This window comes from Sceloporus undulatus, chromosome 1, assembly GCF_019175285.1.
Source record: "Sceloporus undulatus isolate JIND9_A2432 ecotype Alabama chromosome 1, SceUnd_v1.1, whole genome shotgun sequence".
Taxonomy (NCBI): Eukaryota; Metazoa; Chordata; class Lepidosauria; order Squamata; family Phrynosomatidae; genus Sceloporus; species Sceloporus undulatus.
Genome location: NC_056522.1, coordinates 380,930,780 through 380,944,853, shown reverse-complemented (window position 1 = coordinate 380,944,853; position 14,074 = coordinate 380,930,780). Strand labels below are relative to the sequence as shown.

The 14,074-nt window shown below is 43.2% G+C and overlaps 1 protein-coding gene across 3 annotated transcripts in view; it reads right to left on the bottom strand.

Moving 5' to 3' along the window:
* The window catches only part of TOGARAM1 (TOG array regulator of axonemal microtubules 1), a 43,308-nt gene that overhangs the window by 11,485 nt on the left and 17,749 nt on the right, over positions 1 to 14,074 (bottom strand). For 2 of the 3 annotated variants that reach the window (XM_042465934.1, XM_042465943.1), the window contains exons 7-16: positions 13,372 to 13,472; positions 11,941 to 12,108; positions 11,091 to 11,189; positions 10,417 to 10,595; positions 8,551 to 8,707; positions 6,160 to 6,237; positions 5,782 to 5,935; positions 5,084 to 5,189; positions 3,988 to 4,223; positions 757 to 915 (exon numbers count right to left, since the gene is read on the bottom strand). In XM_042465934.1, the coding sequence (XP_042321868.1) occupies positions 757 to 915; positions 3,988 to 4,223; positions 5,084 to 5,189; positions 5,782 to 5,935; positions 6,160 to 6,237; positions 8,551 to 8,707; positions 10,417 to 10,595; positions 11,091 to 11,189; positions 11,941 to 12,108; positions 13,372 to 13,472 (1,437 nt within the window). The remainder of the gene's footprint in view (positions 1 to 756; positions 916 to 3,987; positions 4,224 to 5,083; positions 5,190 to 5,781; positions 5,936 to 6,159; positions 6,238 to 8,550; positions 8,708 to 10,416; positions 10,596 to 11,090; positions 11,190 to 11,940; positions 12,109 to 13,371; positions 13,473 to 14,074) is intronic. The other variant, XM_042465951.1, reaches the window with a different exon arrangement.

Genomic DNA, 14,074 nt, shown 5'->3' with positions numbered 1-14,074 from the left:
GTTGATTTATTCCCCCAAACCACAGTCCAACCTAATGCTTATCCATTAGGAAGCATTCTTTTTAAAACATGCACACACACACACACACACACACACTTGGTGAAAGCTTGGCTTTTTAATTTTAGGAAACCACTACTGTCCTTGAAAACCTGAGCTGAGTCAGATTCCCAGAATGTCACTTTCTATCCCATAGAATATAAGTTTTAAAAGCTAACACAGAAATCCCCAAATCAGGAATGGGAATCAGGCAGCTTTCCAGAAGTTGGGGTGACTCCAATTTCCTTAGCCAGCAAATAGCAAATGATGAGGAATGCTGGTCCAACAACATGAGAAGGGCCACACAGTCCCAACCCTGCTGTAAATGGGAACAGCAGCCCACCAAAAGGCAGGAAGCCCTTTACATAGGCCAGCCCCACAGCAATGCTTGTGTCAGCTTACATACATTAAATCTTTCCTCTCTGAGCTTCTAATGAGACTCTGCCTCAGAATCATCTGCAGGATGTGAAGATGTTTAGATCTTCTAAAACATATACTGAGAGTTTTCAGCTCTGGGAGCTGAATGTGTGCAGTTTGGGCTTCTTCAAGTTTCTTTGCTGTTGAACCTTCTGCTGTGTCTCCCATGCTATCCTGATGTGTCATTAAGCATGAGGCCAGAAATGCCGGATCTCACAAAAGCCAATGCTTTCAGAATCCTCACACACCTTCTCTTTCCTGAGATTCAAGCCCCCAACCATCCCACGCTTCACAAGAGCTTACCTTGTTTCTTGTGATCCATCTTGGACAAACTTGGCCACAGCAGACAAAATCTTGTCTGTCACATCCTTAATACCAGACAAAATGCGTCCCGGTCCCATGTGTTCCACAATGTCTGATAGGTGCTGGGCTGTGCATCTTCTCACTGTTGTGTTCAAGTGGCTGGCAAGGGTGAGGGTACACGTTATGTGAATTATTCCCTCAACTACAGGGATGCTGAATGCACTCCTTTATACCCCCAAAACAGTGAAAACAGCAGCATGGGGATTCATATAATGGCGCTAAAAGGAATGGATTCAGCCAACTGTGGCACAGCAAACCTCAACTCTCCTCCATTCAGAGAATGCAATCCATGCCAGAAAACAGGATTGTGAAAGCAACAAGCCCCTGGACCAGCAACTCTTTTTTTTTTTTTTACACAGGAGGAACCCTTGAAATAACTTTCAGGTCTCAGGGAACCCCTGCATTAAAATTAATAGGTCTCATGTTTAAAAATTCTTATATCTATAGCTAAAAACTGTGGCTTTCTTTTTTTAACCACAATCTCTTGCAAAAACTGACTTCTTAAGGAAACCTAGTGTTCCAGGCAACTCTGGTTGAAAAAATGTGGCCTAGACCAACCTTTGCATGGAAAAACAATCTTTTCATACGCAGAAGTCCTAAATGAAGGTGGAATGGACACATGTACATGGCTTTAAATCATTTGAAACTACTTAAATCAGTTTTGTCTTATTAACTACTAATCTGTTTATTATGCTTCTAGCATAAAAACTGTGCTTTCTAAAACACTGTGTTCAAGTTGATTTTATTGTATGCTGTCCTGAGATCTTTACATAGGATAAAAATATTTTACAACAACAACAGTCACAGTTTCTATGCACAAGCAAAAGGGGAATTTAATATTAATTAGGAAAGAGGCAGCTTAAAAAGAGGGCAAAAGAAATCAGCCACTGTCTCACATTTCTGTCATATACATGTTTTGCTACAGCAAAGCAAAACTTCAACAGTTAAGAGCTGCTGGATTAATTGAGGACTATACCTTAAATATGACAAATAATTGGGTTTTGCAAGAATTCACTCCTACAGTATTTGTTGTATCTGGTTGTTGGCAGCCTTTGAACATGTTACATTTGCATTCCAGAGCTCGCATGCATGCAGCCATTCACATGAACACACACACACACATGCAAAAAAAAAAGGAGAGGGGAAGCATTCATATGTGTGATGCACTAGAAGACTTGTCCATTGACTGACTGATTTTATATGCCATCTTCCTCCTGACACAGGACCCAAAGTGACTAAAAGTACAGCTAAAAATCTAATAATAAAGTTTGCACATGGAAGCTGCACCTAAGACCCTGCCATTCTAGCAAAGATGGCTCCTGAGGCTGCTTACAGAATCACCTTAATGGTACTTTCTGTCAAAAAACCCCTCCTATGCACATTGCCTTTCTTTCAGTGGAATTAAAACAGCAAAGGAAAGGCTCATGTTCAAAGAGAAAAGGACTCTCAGGGTAAGTGGTCAAAGAAGTGCTGTAGCTACCACTAGGTTGCAATCTAGATTTATTTGACTGTTCCATTTTGTCCTTTTTTAATCAAGCAGGCTTCCCAAAGGCTCTCAGTGCAAAATCTCCAAGTCTATTATCTGTGAAACGAGAAGTTGGGCAAGCCTGGGCCGAGCCAGCCAATCGAACCTGATGGGATGCTAAGGGGAGGGACTTTGGGGTAAAGGATGTAACCTAGAGAAAAGGATCTAACCCTATATGGCTCAGGTCCACACTATTTGGCAGACTGTATCTCCTGGCCTGAACTCTGAGATCCTCTGAAGAGGCCCTTCCCTCCATCCCACCCCCATCACAAGCACGGTTGGTGGGGATGCGAGAGGAAAGGGCCTTTTCTGTGGGGCTGCCCCTAGACTCTGGAACTCCCTGCCCAGGGAGATCAGAATGGCTGCCTGCTTGATGGCCTTCTGCCTGCAGGTTACGATCTACCTGTTCACAGAGGCTTCTAAGGAACTGTTATAAGCGCAGGCTGGGACGTTGGTACCATTTTAAAAAAAGATAACCGTTTTTATATGTATAGTTTTATCTTTTTAAAATGTGTTTTATTCTTTTAATAACTATCTGTTTTAATACTGTAATAATTTAATTCCTTTTTAATGTAGTTTCTCTATGTTTTTAATTGTGCTGTTTTTTAATGTTGTGAAGCAGCTCTGAGTCCCAGTTCTGGGAAAAGAGCGGGATTCAAATAAATATAATAATAGTTTTTTGTGGGTTTTTCAGGCTATGTGTATTCTCTGGAGATGCCAGCCACAGATGCTGGCGAAACGTCAGGAAGAAAATCTTTTAAGACATGGCCACGTAGCCCGAAAAACCCATAAAAAACTATGGATGCCGGCCATGAAAGCCTTCAACTTCACAAATATAATAATAATAATAATAATAATAATAATAGAGGCTAAGCTATATAACTGCTAGGTAGGGCCAGTCAGAAATAGAAGCAGAGACTTAGAAATACATATAGGGCCAGTCAATAACAGAGTGGGATAGGCCCCAATTAAGAAGAAGATAACGGAGGAGATCTAAACAGGATTTTTTGGAGCTGAGAGAACGGACAGGACAAAGAGTTATTTTGTTTGAAACTGAAGTGTAACATGTACAGTGGGCCTTCTGCATTCATTAGGATAAGAGACACAGGACTCCTGTGAAAGTGAAAAACCACAAATAAAAACACTTTATCTAGCTGAGAGAACAACTCTCTAGGAATCAGTAGATCCTGCGGTGCAAATCTATGGTTCTCCAGAGAATCATGATGGAAGACCTACAAATGCCTACAGAAGTATTCTCTCTAGGAATCTCTAGGTCCTCCAATGCAACTCTGAGGTCAGCTGCCACCAGAAATTGACCACAGAATCATAGAGAACACATTAACCAAAGCCCCAAAAGTCAAAGCCGCATAATGTGAAAGCAGCATTATGCTAGGTGCTTATTTCACCTGTTTACAAGAAATCATTACTATTTTTTTTATTTTCCACATCTCTTTCTCAATGTTTTAGTGTAATAATTAACAAAGAAGACCAATTATGCTTTACCAACCTGAACCCACTGATCAACATAGTCACCTATCCAGTGTAGTGGTCACCTTGAGGCCCAAGTACCAGATCCAAGGAGGGAACATAAGGGGAGCAATGGGAGCTCAAGGGTTTGGAACTGTGCACTCAACCAGGAAAGTTACCTTTGGCCTCCACTGATGAGGGAAGAGAGAGCCCGTGCCGGAGTCACGTTACTGACCATTGCTTTCAAGGCTTTGTCCACATTCTCCCTAATGAAGGTGTTTGATTCCCCAGCTTTGTGGAGCAGGGCTTTCACAGTATTATCTAGTTCTTGATCCATCCTCTTTTTCAGGTAGTAGAACAAGTCCCCTAAACAAACCACAGCAGCTCGAGAAACCACAGATCGCGGATTCTTCAACTGTGAAACAGAAAAACCTGCATCAGCAGCAGCAACCATTGACAAAATGTAATTTTTCTTCTCGGGAACATTTAGGCTACATGAAACAAGGGTGAGGCGTACATATGGATAGGTGTATGGGGGTGACAAGAGAACCAGGTGAGTACTAAGGATAACACACTGTTTATGTCTCACCTGGTTAACTTGGTTTTCAGTCCCACCTTCTGCACCTGATGAAGGAAGTGGGCCCTTGCCTAGGAAAGTTCATGCCACAATAAGCCAGGTAAGCATTTCTGCAGTTTTGTTTGCTGCTACAAGCTAAGAATGGCTATTCTGATCCAGTAGGACTTGTCCTGAATTTTTAAATTTGTACCAATATCCCCAGTGGAACTGATCTCAGATGTCTAAACACAAAATCTCATCCTTAAGCTCTAACTCTCTGATGAACACACGTCTTTGGCAGCAAATACTACTGTAATTCTATTCAAAATAGCATTGAAGAAACTGACTTCCTGGTTAATTTTGCACTGACTTCCCAGTGCAAAAAAGCCACAGGACAATTAGTCTTTTACTTGAGTCTGGACAGTCTTCCTGCTTTCCAAAGGCATAAAAACAGTCAAATAAAGTCTCCAATTTACTTGTTTCTGATACATTGCATAAAATAATTGTATAAAATAATTGCCTTATGAGCTCACAGATAAAAAAGTTTTGGAAGCAGCCCATTTCATGAGAGGGCTTTAGGTAAGGGAGGAGAAGTAAATATGAGGCACACGCTGGAAACAGAACAAAACGCAAGCAGCCAAACAGCTGATTTTAAGAATCTCACTGCCTTGGAGCTATCCTAAAAGCCATTAAGTTGAGACTTGATAAAGAAGCTTAACCTCTTGAACCACAGCTAGGCTGGTCTCATGCAGCTTTGCAGTCAATGTGTCAGGGTGGTAAGCGGAGAGGCACCGGATTGAGTTCAGGCCTTCAATTTTCCTCTCCCTGAGGGGAAGAAAAAAAGATTGGGACATAAAACAATCTGTGCAAATAGCCTGCTCAGACACTTGAGAGTACAGCCTCACCTTAAAGTTCTCAAGTTCTCATCAAGATTTTAGTTATAGATAAAACCCCATAGCACCCCACACTACACGCTCAATATTATTGTTTTACTTAAAAGAAAAATCAAAATGCCACCTCTCAGGAGCATGGGGGATGATTTTACCAATGCCCAGGCTGTTTTCAGCCCAGAGAAAACTGTTTTCAAACTGGGAAGCAACAGAAATGAACTATGATAGAAACAAAACCAAACAGCCAGATGGGGGAAGATGGCAAAATTCTTCCCCCTTGCCTCCTAGAAACCATGAAGAGACCATTACGAGTGTTTTAGAAATTAAGTAAATTGAGGGAAGTGCCTGGGTGCTGCCTTTTTCCCACCTTTGCCTTAAACCTAACTATAATTTGGTTGAAAACAATCTCCTCCTCCCACCAGTTTATAGCCATACATCTGAACCCATTCAAGCTGCTTTTCTCCAGAGAGTAAACAGGATAGTGGTAAAATGAGCAAGGGAGAAAAGGTTTTCTTGGCAGCACATACCAGTCCTCCTCAGACAGATGCCGCAGTGCCTCCAAAAGAGCCAGCTCAGGCTTTGGGAAAGGTCGCAGCTCTGATGGTTCCATGATCTCTGGACTGTGCATGGCAGGCAATATCCGGTCCTTGACCTGTATTCGTGGCCCCGGAGATATTTCCCCTGCGAGGACAGACATTCAGCTGCACCAGTGGAAGCAAGGGACCTTTGTGATGTGAGAGAAGCCGAGGAACAGAACACAACAAGAGCACACAATTTCTGTGTTGATAGACCCAAGTGTTGCCAGCAGGCAAGGGATGGCGAAAATCCCCAACCAAAAAAGAAAGACTTCTGACAGTCCCCATCCACTGCCACAATGGTTTTATTTTCCAGCTACAAAGATTTACCTGAGTCGAGCAAAACAGATGGCTGTGTCCTTTTAATACTTGGTGTTCTTTTCAGCATAGGACTGAAAGCAGCATTTCCTAAAAGAAAAGGACCAAATTTTATTATTACCATACTCCAATAAAATATTTTATCCTTCATTAAATCAGTGGTTCTCAAAAGGTGGATTGCTCAAGGGTTGGAGAGTTGCTCAAGAGGGAGGCTATGAGACCTGGAGGCCCTGATCCCTCCTCATCCTTCTCTACTTGACAAAGGTTTTGTTCTCCTAGAGGGAAACAGAAAGGCAAGCAGAGTGCTTGGAGCCGAGGAGGAAGAGAGCCATTTCCTTATAAAATAATAATTTTAAAAAAAATGAATATACATAAATGTGTGAATGACAATATGTGATGTCTGCATGGAGATGTAAAAGGAGGGTCCTGAGGGTAAAACGTTTGAGTACCACTGCATTAAATGCATTCACTGGATTTATAATATATTTTATGTTACAGGCTGGACTGATATATTTTTTCATTCCAGGACGGAAAACCAGTTTATTAAGGATAAAAAGAGGTAACATTAAAAGTAAATGTATACTGTGATTAGACAGTGACTGTGCCAGGTTAAAAGAGTTGCTGCCCCTTAGCAAAAAGCTAAATCAGGGGTAGGCAACCTGCGGCCCGCGGGCCGGATGCGGCCCGGCGAGGCCTCGGGACCGGCCCCAGCCCGGTCCTGCCATTGATTGCCGCCGGGGCCTTTGGCGTCTCACGCAAGTGGCACGGTGGGGCAATTGTCTATAGAAGCCTCAGAAACATGCATTTATCTTAACATTTTTTTAAAAATCAGCAAATTTTTTCGCGTGTCCTCCATTTTTTATTTAAAAAGTGCCCTCCATTTGAAAATTTTGCCCTACATTTGTCCCGGTTTATTTATTTATTTAATTTTTTAAAAATTATTTAATTATATGTTTTTTTGGCTTCGGCCCCCCCAGTTGTCTGAGGGACAGCAACCCGGCCCCCGGCTCAAAAGGGTTGCCTACCCCTGAGCTAAATTGTTCTTTTACACCACCACAAATATTAACATGGATAGATAAATGCCATATGAGATGTGCAAAAATCATCATAGCGGATGCAATGCAGGACAGATTATGCTCAGGTATCATCAGTATAGTGCACTACAAGTACCAGGTTTCTCCTAAGTCTGGGATGTGTTCCTCTTAAGAGATGGTCTGCCTACAATGCCCAGTCCATGTAGTGTCTATGAATAAGAATATGCCTAGCCTGTGATCTTTAGGTGTAGTGATGATCCTCTACTAGGAATACCTACATATTTTGCTTTAATAAATAGCAATGAAGATTACAAAGATGACAACTTATTCTCCCATTATAAAATGCTCTCTGGCTGCATCCACACTGCAGAAATAATCTAGGTTGACACCACTTTAACTGCCATGGCTCAATGCTATGAAATCCTGGCATTTGTAGATTGTTGTGGCGCCAGAGCTTTCTAGCAGAGAAGGCTAAATATCTCACTAAACTACAGTTCACACAAATCTATAGCACTGAATCATGGCAGTTAAAGTGGTGTCAAACTGGATTATCCCTGCAGTGCTAATGCAGCCTCTAAGTGTCTGAAGAGGAGTGTTGAAGTAAATCTGCCCACCGGACAACATTGCAGTTTATAAACATGGAAGCTCAGATAACCATAACAGTAACCAAGAAGGAACTCAAGCCAGACAAAAATTAATGGAGAAAGAGCACAGGACCTTCAATCCTGCCATAAAGAGGTGGGCGCAGGAACCAAAATCACTAAGTAATATACAATAAGCATTTAAAAAAACTTTATTTGGCAACAAGTCAGTTGCTTAAAAAAATAAAACCCTGTTTACTAAGCAACCAGTCAATTACCAAAAGCTCCCCCCACCTCACAAAATAAGGGAGTCCTTTCTTGACAGCAAGGAAATGGGTTGCCTAGCCTCCCTTGGTAGGAAGCTCCAGAGCCCAGATCAGCCACCAAAATGGCTATCTCTGTCATAACCTCACCAAATGTGCTTCTCAAGGTGGTGGGACTGAAAGAAGAGACCACTCAGCCACAGATCTCAAAGATCAGGCTGGCCTAGAATAGAGAATACTATTTTCTCCAGACAGCCTGGGCCCAAGTTTTATAAGGCTTTATGAATCACAGCCAGTGCTTTTTGCATTGTGACTGAAAAGGGCCTGGTAGTCACTCTTAAAGTACAAACCTGCAGACAGACAGAGCCTGTCATTTTAAAGAATCTTTTAACAGAACCTAGCAGACTGAGTCTTGCAAGAACTTTGGAGCCCATTAACAATAAATTTAAAAATTCAGGAGCAGCAGCGGAGAAGGAGGAGGAAGAGGAAGAAAAACAAGAAGGAGGAGGAGGAGGAAAAACTTACTGCTCTCTGTGGCCATCCTCTCTGGTTCACTGGGTTTAAGATGATCCCAAGGGTTTGGGTCCTTCTTTTCCAAGTCTCTAACATCCCGGTGCTCTTTCTCTTCTCTCTTCTTCTGTCTCATCTTTTCCCGGGCAGATTTCGATAAGGCAACTTTCACCTGCACAGGAGAGTTTTTATAACTTGTATTTGGATGCCAACCACTATCAGGTCAGAATACACAGGAAAGCCATTGAAATCCACAAACACCTGGACAACTTCAACGGGAAAGAAGAAACCCTGAAAGTAAACAAAGTTTGGCTACCAGTCCTGAAAAACAGCAAAATCAAAACCCAGGAAGTCTTGGGTTTTCCTAGGAGACAACAGATCTGTAATTAAATGGACACCCTGAGACCTTGCTATTCAACAACAGACCAACATAGAGATTATCATGTAAATCACTTCCTTTCAACCAAGGGTAACACAGTATATACACCCCACTCTCTTCCATGCCACCATTCTCTGAAGATGCCAACCACTAATGCTGGCAAAACGTCAGGAATAAACTCTTCCAGAACATGGTCACATAGCCCAAAAACCACAAATAACTATGTATTTGCATAGCTCGATTTATATTTGCATGGTACAATATGGGTTATTCTTTCCTTCCCCATATTTCTTTATTTATTTTTTACTCATTGCATGCCTTTGGCATTGCTGTGTATCCCTTATATTACAGTATTTTGAGAAGCACAATGTACATTGATGGCGCTAAAGAATGAATGATCATGCTAGCAATGATGACAATACAGTCCGGTGACCAACAGCCCAGGACTCTACTTCCACCCACCAATTATCTTTTCTCCATTTTTCCAGACAAACACAAACTGCTCTGGAATAATCCAAGGACTCCAGCAAACAACAGAATAACTGTAGGCACTCCAGCATAGCTGGCAGTTCAAGAAAACAGCCATGCAATCAAGATACTTAATTTTGCAAAAGCAGAGTGAACTGAAGTCTAGCACATTTCATAAATCCCACATGCATGCATGAGCAGTTGGGCTACTGAGGGATGAGCAGACGTAGGCCAAGAGCACATGGCCTGTTGGATGGCTAATCACTTGAGTGAGCAAAGCATCAGGGCTTCACTAAACACAATCCTTTTTCAACTCATGAAGGATGGTTTGGATTTACTTATTGGCGCTCCTCCAGCTAAAAGAGACTGGTATATGTAGGCCCTGGTCCTTCAGCCATGCTATATATCAGGAATAGTCTGCCACTGGGGGTCAAGACCACCACAATCTTAGCCATGTGTTCTTTCATACAACCTCTATGTGGGACAGATAAAATGAATGACCTGGACACCAGCCTATGAATTTGGAGCTTTTTCTCTCACTTCAACTTCATTCCACCATTTGCTCCCTGAGGAAAAGGGCTGGATCTATTCCTCTAAGACAAAAGGACCAAAAGGCACTGCAGAAATAATCCAGCTTGAGACCGTTTTAACTACCCTAGCTCAGTGCTAGGGAATTCTGAGAATTGTAGTTTGTTGTGGCACCAGAGCTCCCTGACAAGGAAGGTTAAATGTCTCACAAAACTAGTTTCCAGAATTCCCTAGCATTGAGCCAGGGCAGCCAAAGTAGTCTCAAACTGGATTATTTCTGCAGTGTGTTCTGGCCAAAGATTCCCAAACTCTGTCCTTCCAGGTGTTTTGAACCATCTCCCAGAAGCTTAAGCCATCTTAGCCAATGATCTGGGACTCTTGGAGCCAAAGTTCAAAATATTTGGAAGGTCAGAGTTTGAGAATCACTGATAAGACATTTCCTTCTAACAACTGGGTGCAGGCTCTCTAACAAGTTCTTTAATTTTAATTTTATAGGCTATACTTACGTCTCTTTCATTTTCTACATCCAGGTAAAGTGCAGAGCTCTGTTGCTGGACAGCTCTCCCATAGATCCCAGAAAGAGGCTCCATACTTGGCTTGAAGGAAGAGGCATCTCCATTCTCCATGGAGAACATGATGGATTGGCTGTAAGTCAGTGGAGCTGGTGGTGAACTGCCAAACACCCCTGAAAAACAGACAGCACATGCGGTTAATGAGATGGAGATGACTCATGAGGAAAGCTTTTTCTCACACAGAAAGAATCCCAAGGAGCACATTCTTCCCAAAGCAATGAGTGTTACATATGGGATTAAACAAGGCAGGCACCTTCAAATCCCTTGTGTCTTTCCATCCTTCTTTGGCAGCTGAGTGCTGCAGCACACAGTCCATCATTCAATCAAAGGTTCAAAAGGACAATCACTTTGTTAATGGGTTTTTTGGACCCAACTTTTTGTCCAGCTAGAAATATTTATACAGATCCATTTTAGTCTCCCATGACTAAGAATACTTATAAGGGAGGGGGAGCTAAGGTGGAACCATACAGCAAAGTTTACAGATGGTGTGTCTCTTTGTGCTTTTTTGCCTGTTAGTTTTTCTGTTATGGAGATTGCTGAAGCCACCATGAGACTTAAATTAAGAGTGAGATAAAGAGTGGTTATAGGTAAATAACTGGAAGAAATACCTTTTCCAACAACAACAACAGAGTCTTCTGGCAAGGCACTTGGTGAAATGAAGTCTAGGCTAGTCAGCTGCTGTAAACTCTGAGTTGGTCCAGCAAATCCTTTAAAAAAAGATCACAGAGTGAAGACTAGGGGGCTGTTTCCCGATTACGCTGTCTCCCTAAAATGAAAAGACTTCTGTGTTCTGCAGTTCTGCTGCCAAAGGGGCTCAAATCCATCCACTCTTGTACACAAGGGCACCGATTTACTCCCACATAGCTCCATGCACAACGGTAATCCCACATTTTTTCTTATTTCTTAGAGTACTTATATCCCACCCTTCAGCCCTAAAGGCTATCAGAGTGGCTTACAATTATTATTTTTAATTAGACGGTTCCCTGCCCTCAAGCTTACAATCTAAAAAGACACGACACAAAAGGAGAAGGGAATGGTGGTGGGGAAAGGGATCAGGTCCAGCATTTCTTCCCTCTGTCGGAAGCCAGGACCAAGGCAGATGGGCTGGAGGGAGGGCTCTGCTTCTTAATAGAGGTCAAGTCCAATGGAGCTGGCAGGCCTCACTCTCCCTCTGATGACATTGGGTGCATTATGGAGCTTATTCTGAGAATCAAATCACCAACACTTTTATGGAACATTGATCACCCACAGAGCTGAGTCACAGGAAACTTCACACCCCTCCATAAATTCTTCCACTTTTAAACTTTAAAATGGAAAGCTGTGCAATACAGGACAGTGGCAGGCTGACACACATGCAAGCACAATGACAAGGGGAAATGATGGAAAACAGACTAAGGAGAAAAGAAGCCCCGATCCATTCCCTCCAGCTCAGCTCCCAACTTTCTCAAACCCTCTCACCTTTTGTGGATTTACTGTGCCGCTGGTGCTCTCTGCCCTGCCCCTTCAGAACAACAGGCGAGACAGCCTTCTGTCGGACCTCTTCATAGTCTCCTGATCCATTTCCGAAGTTCAGACGCTGGCCACTGATGCTAACACCGGAGGCAGCTTTCTCGTGAAAGAGTATCACTGAAGGATAAACCCAGACCATATCAGTACACAGGCAGCAACATGGATCTAATGCTACCAAAACTACAGTCCCCACCTGCCCATCAAATTTTGTGAGCAATGGCAGTGCACAGCAGGCCTGCTCCCTGTTACCTCTTGCAGCAATATAAAGAGAAAGATCACTCTTAAAGCTACTTTGAGAAAGACCCACACACAGGTTTCCTCTGGAGCAGAGGCAGACTCAGGACTCTGGAACATCATGGAAGGAACACAGCCCAAATAGCCGAATAACACATATATGCAGCTGCATACAGATATGTGTACGCATAAATGGGCCAATTGAGGACACTCAGTATCACAATGTTTTTTGCCTATCACTACATCCATCCTCCCTTTATATTGCTGTTGTTGTGTGCCTTCAAGGCATTTCCAGCTTATGGCAACCCTAAGATGAACCTGGCAGCCAGCATGGCACAGTGGTGGGCTATGACTCTGGAGACCTGGGTTTGATTCCCAGCTCAGCCATAAAACCCACTGGGAGACCTTCGGCACTCAGGGAAAGGCCATGGCAAACCCCCTCTGAACAAATCTTGCCAAACCTCATGATAGATTCACCTTACGGTTGCTATAAGTCAGAAATAATCTGAAGGCACACAACAAGATGTACCTGTATGGAGATGTTTTGGGGAATATTTGTCTAGTGGGGAATTGCTTTTGCTTTCCTCTCAGGTTGAGCCAGTGTGACTTACCCAAGGTCACCCAGTGGGTTTCCATGGCTGAGCAGAGATTCCAGCCCTGATCTCCCAGAGTCCCAGTCCAATACTCAAACCACGTTGGCTCTCGGAGATTGAAACAGACCAGCAGAATGTTTTACAAACTAGATGAAATATAGTAGGACCTCAGTATCTGCGGACTTGTCATCCATAGATCAGAGCATCTGCAGATGGCAAGCCTGCGTTGTCCACAATGGCGGTGTATGTAAGTGGCCACGCTTCCATTAGGGACAATGGGATGTCACCTGAATTCCCGTTGTCCCTAATGGCAGTGCAGCCACATGCACGCATTGCCACTGGGGACAATGGAGGCTGCTGCTTGAGCATCCACGGATTTTGGTATCCAAGGGTGCATCCCAAATGGATCCACCACAGATAACAAAGTCCCATTGTACAGCAACGTTTCTCTTCATATCTCAACCTTTATGTTACCAGTACTAGATTTACAAAATGCTACACAGACCACTCAGAGAGGAATGAGTGAGAAACGTGTGTGTGCCCAGTGGGATACCTGTGCTGGGACTCTGCTCCAGTATGACAGGACCTTGACTCCGGGCTGGAGAGAGCTTCATGGGACGGGAACTGCCTCCCAGTACAGGAAGGGTGTCAGACCTGTTGCGACAGAAAGTGCACTTCGATTTACACATCAATGAATCCTTGCACAAGGGGACCCAGCTTTTGCTCTTTCAGTTGGGGAGGTTCCAGAGCAAAGTGTGGACTGAGCCCATATGACAAATGGAATTGGAATCATAGATTCTACAGCACTCTTTCCTACAAGGTCACAAGGGCAAAGGACCATAGGTTTTAAACTATTTTAAAAGGTTAGTGTTGATAAATTGTTTAACACGTTTAACTGCAAGCCACCTTGATATCTTTGGACAGAGGATGGAATATAAACAAACAGGTCAGTGGCAGAACACCTATTTAGTATCTCTTGATCAAGACCCCTTCCTGCAAAGTTGCAGGGCCAGACAGTGCGATAAGACAGCACTGCACAGACCAAAGAAAGCTCCCTCCACCGCAGGCTAACTCTGGCTGGTACTTTCTCACAATGGGAGCTGGTAAAAATCTTTTTGGCCATCAGTATAAAAGACTCACTGGCTGATGTCCAGAACACTACCAGCCCACATACCCAGCCAAGCCCTTGCCTGCTCCAGCCGCTGCTGCTGCCCTGATGGACCTTGCCTCAGTGATGGGTAATTCATAGTTCTCCA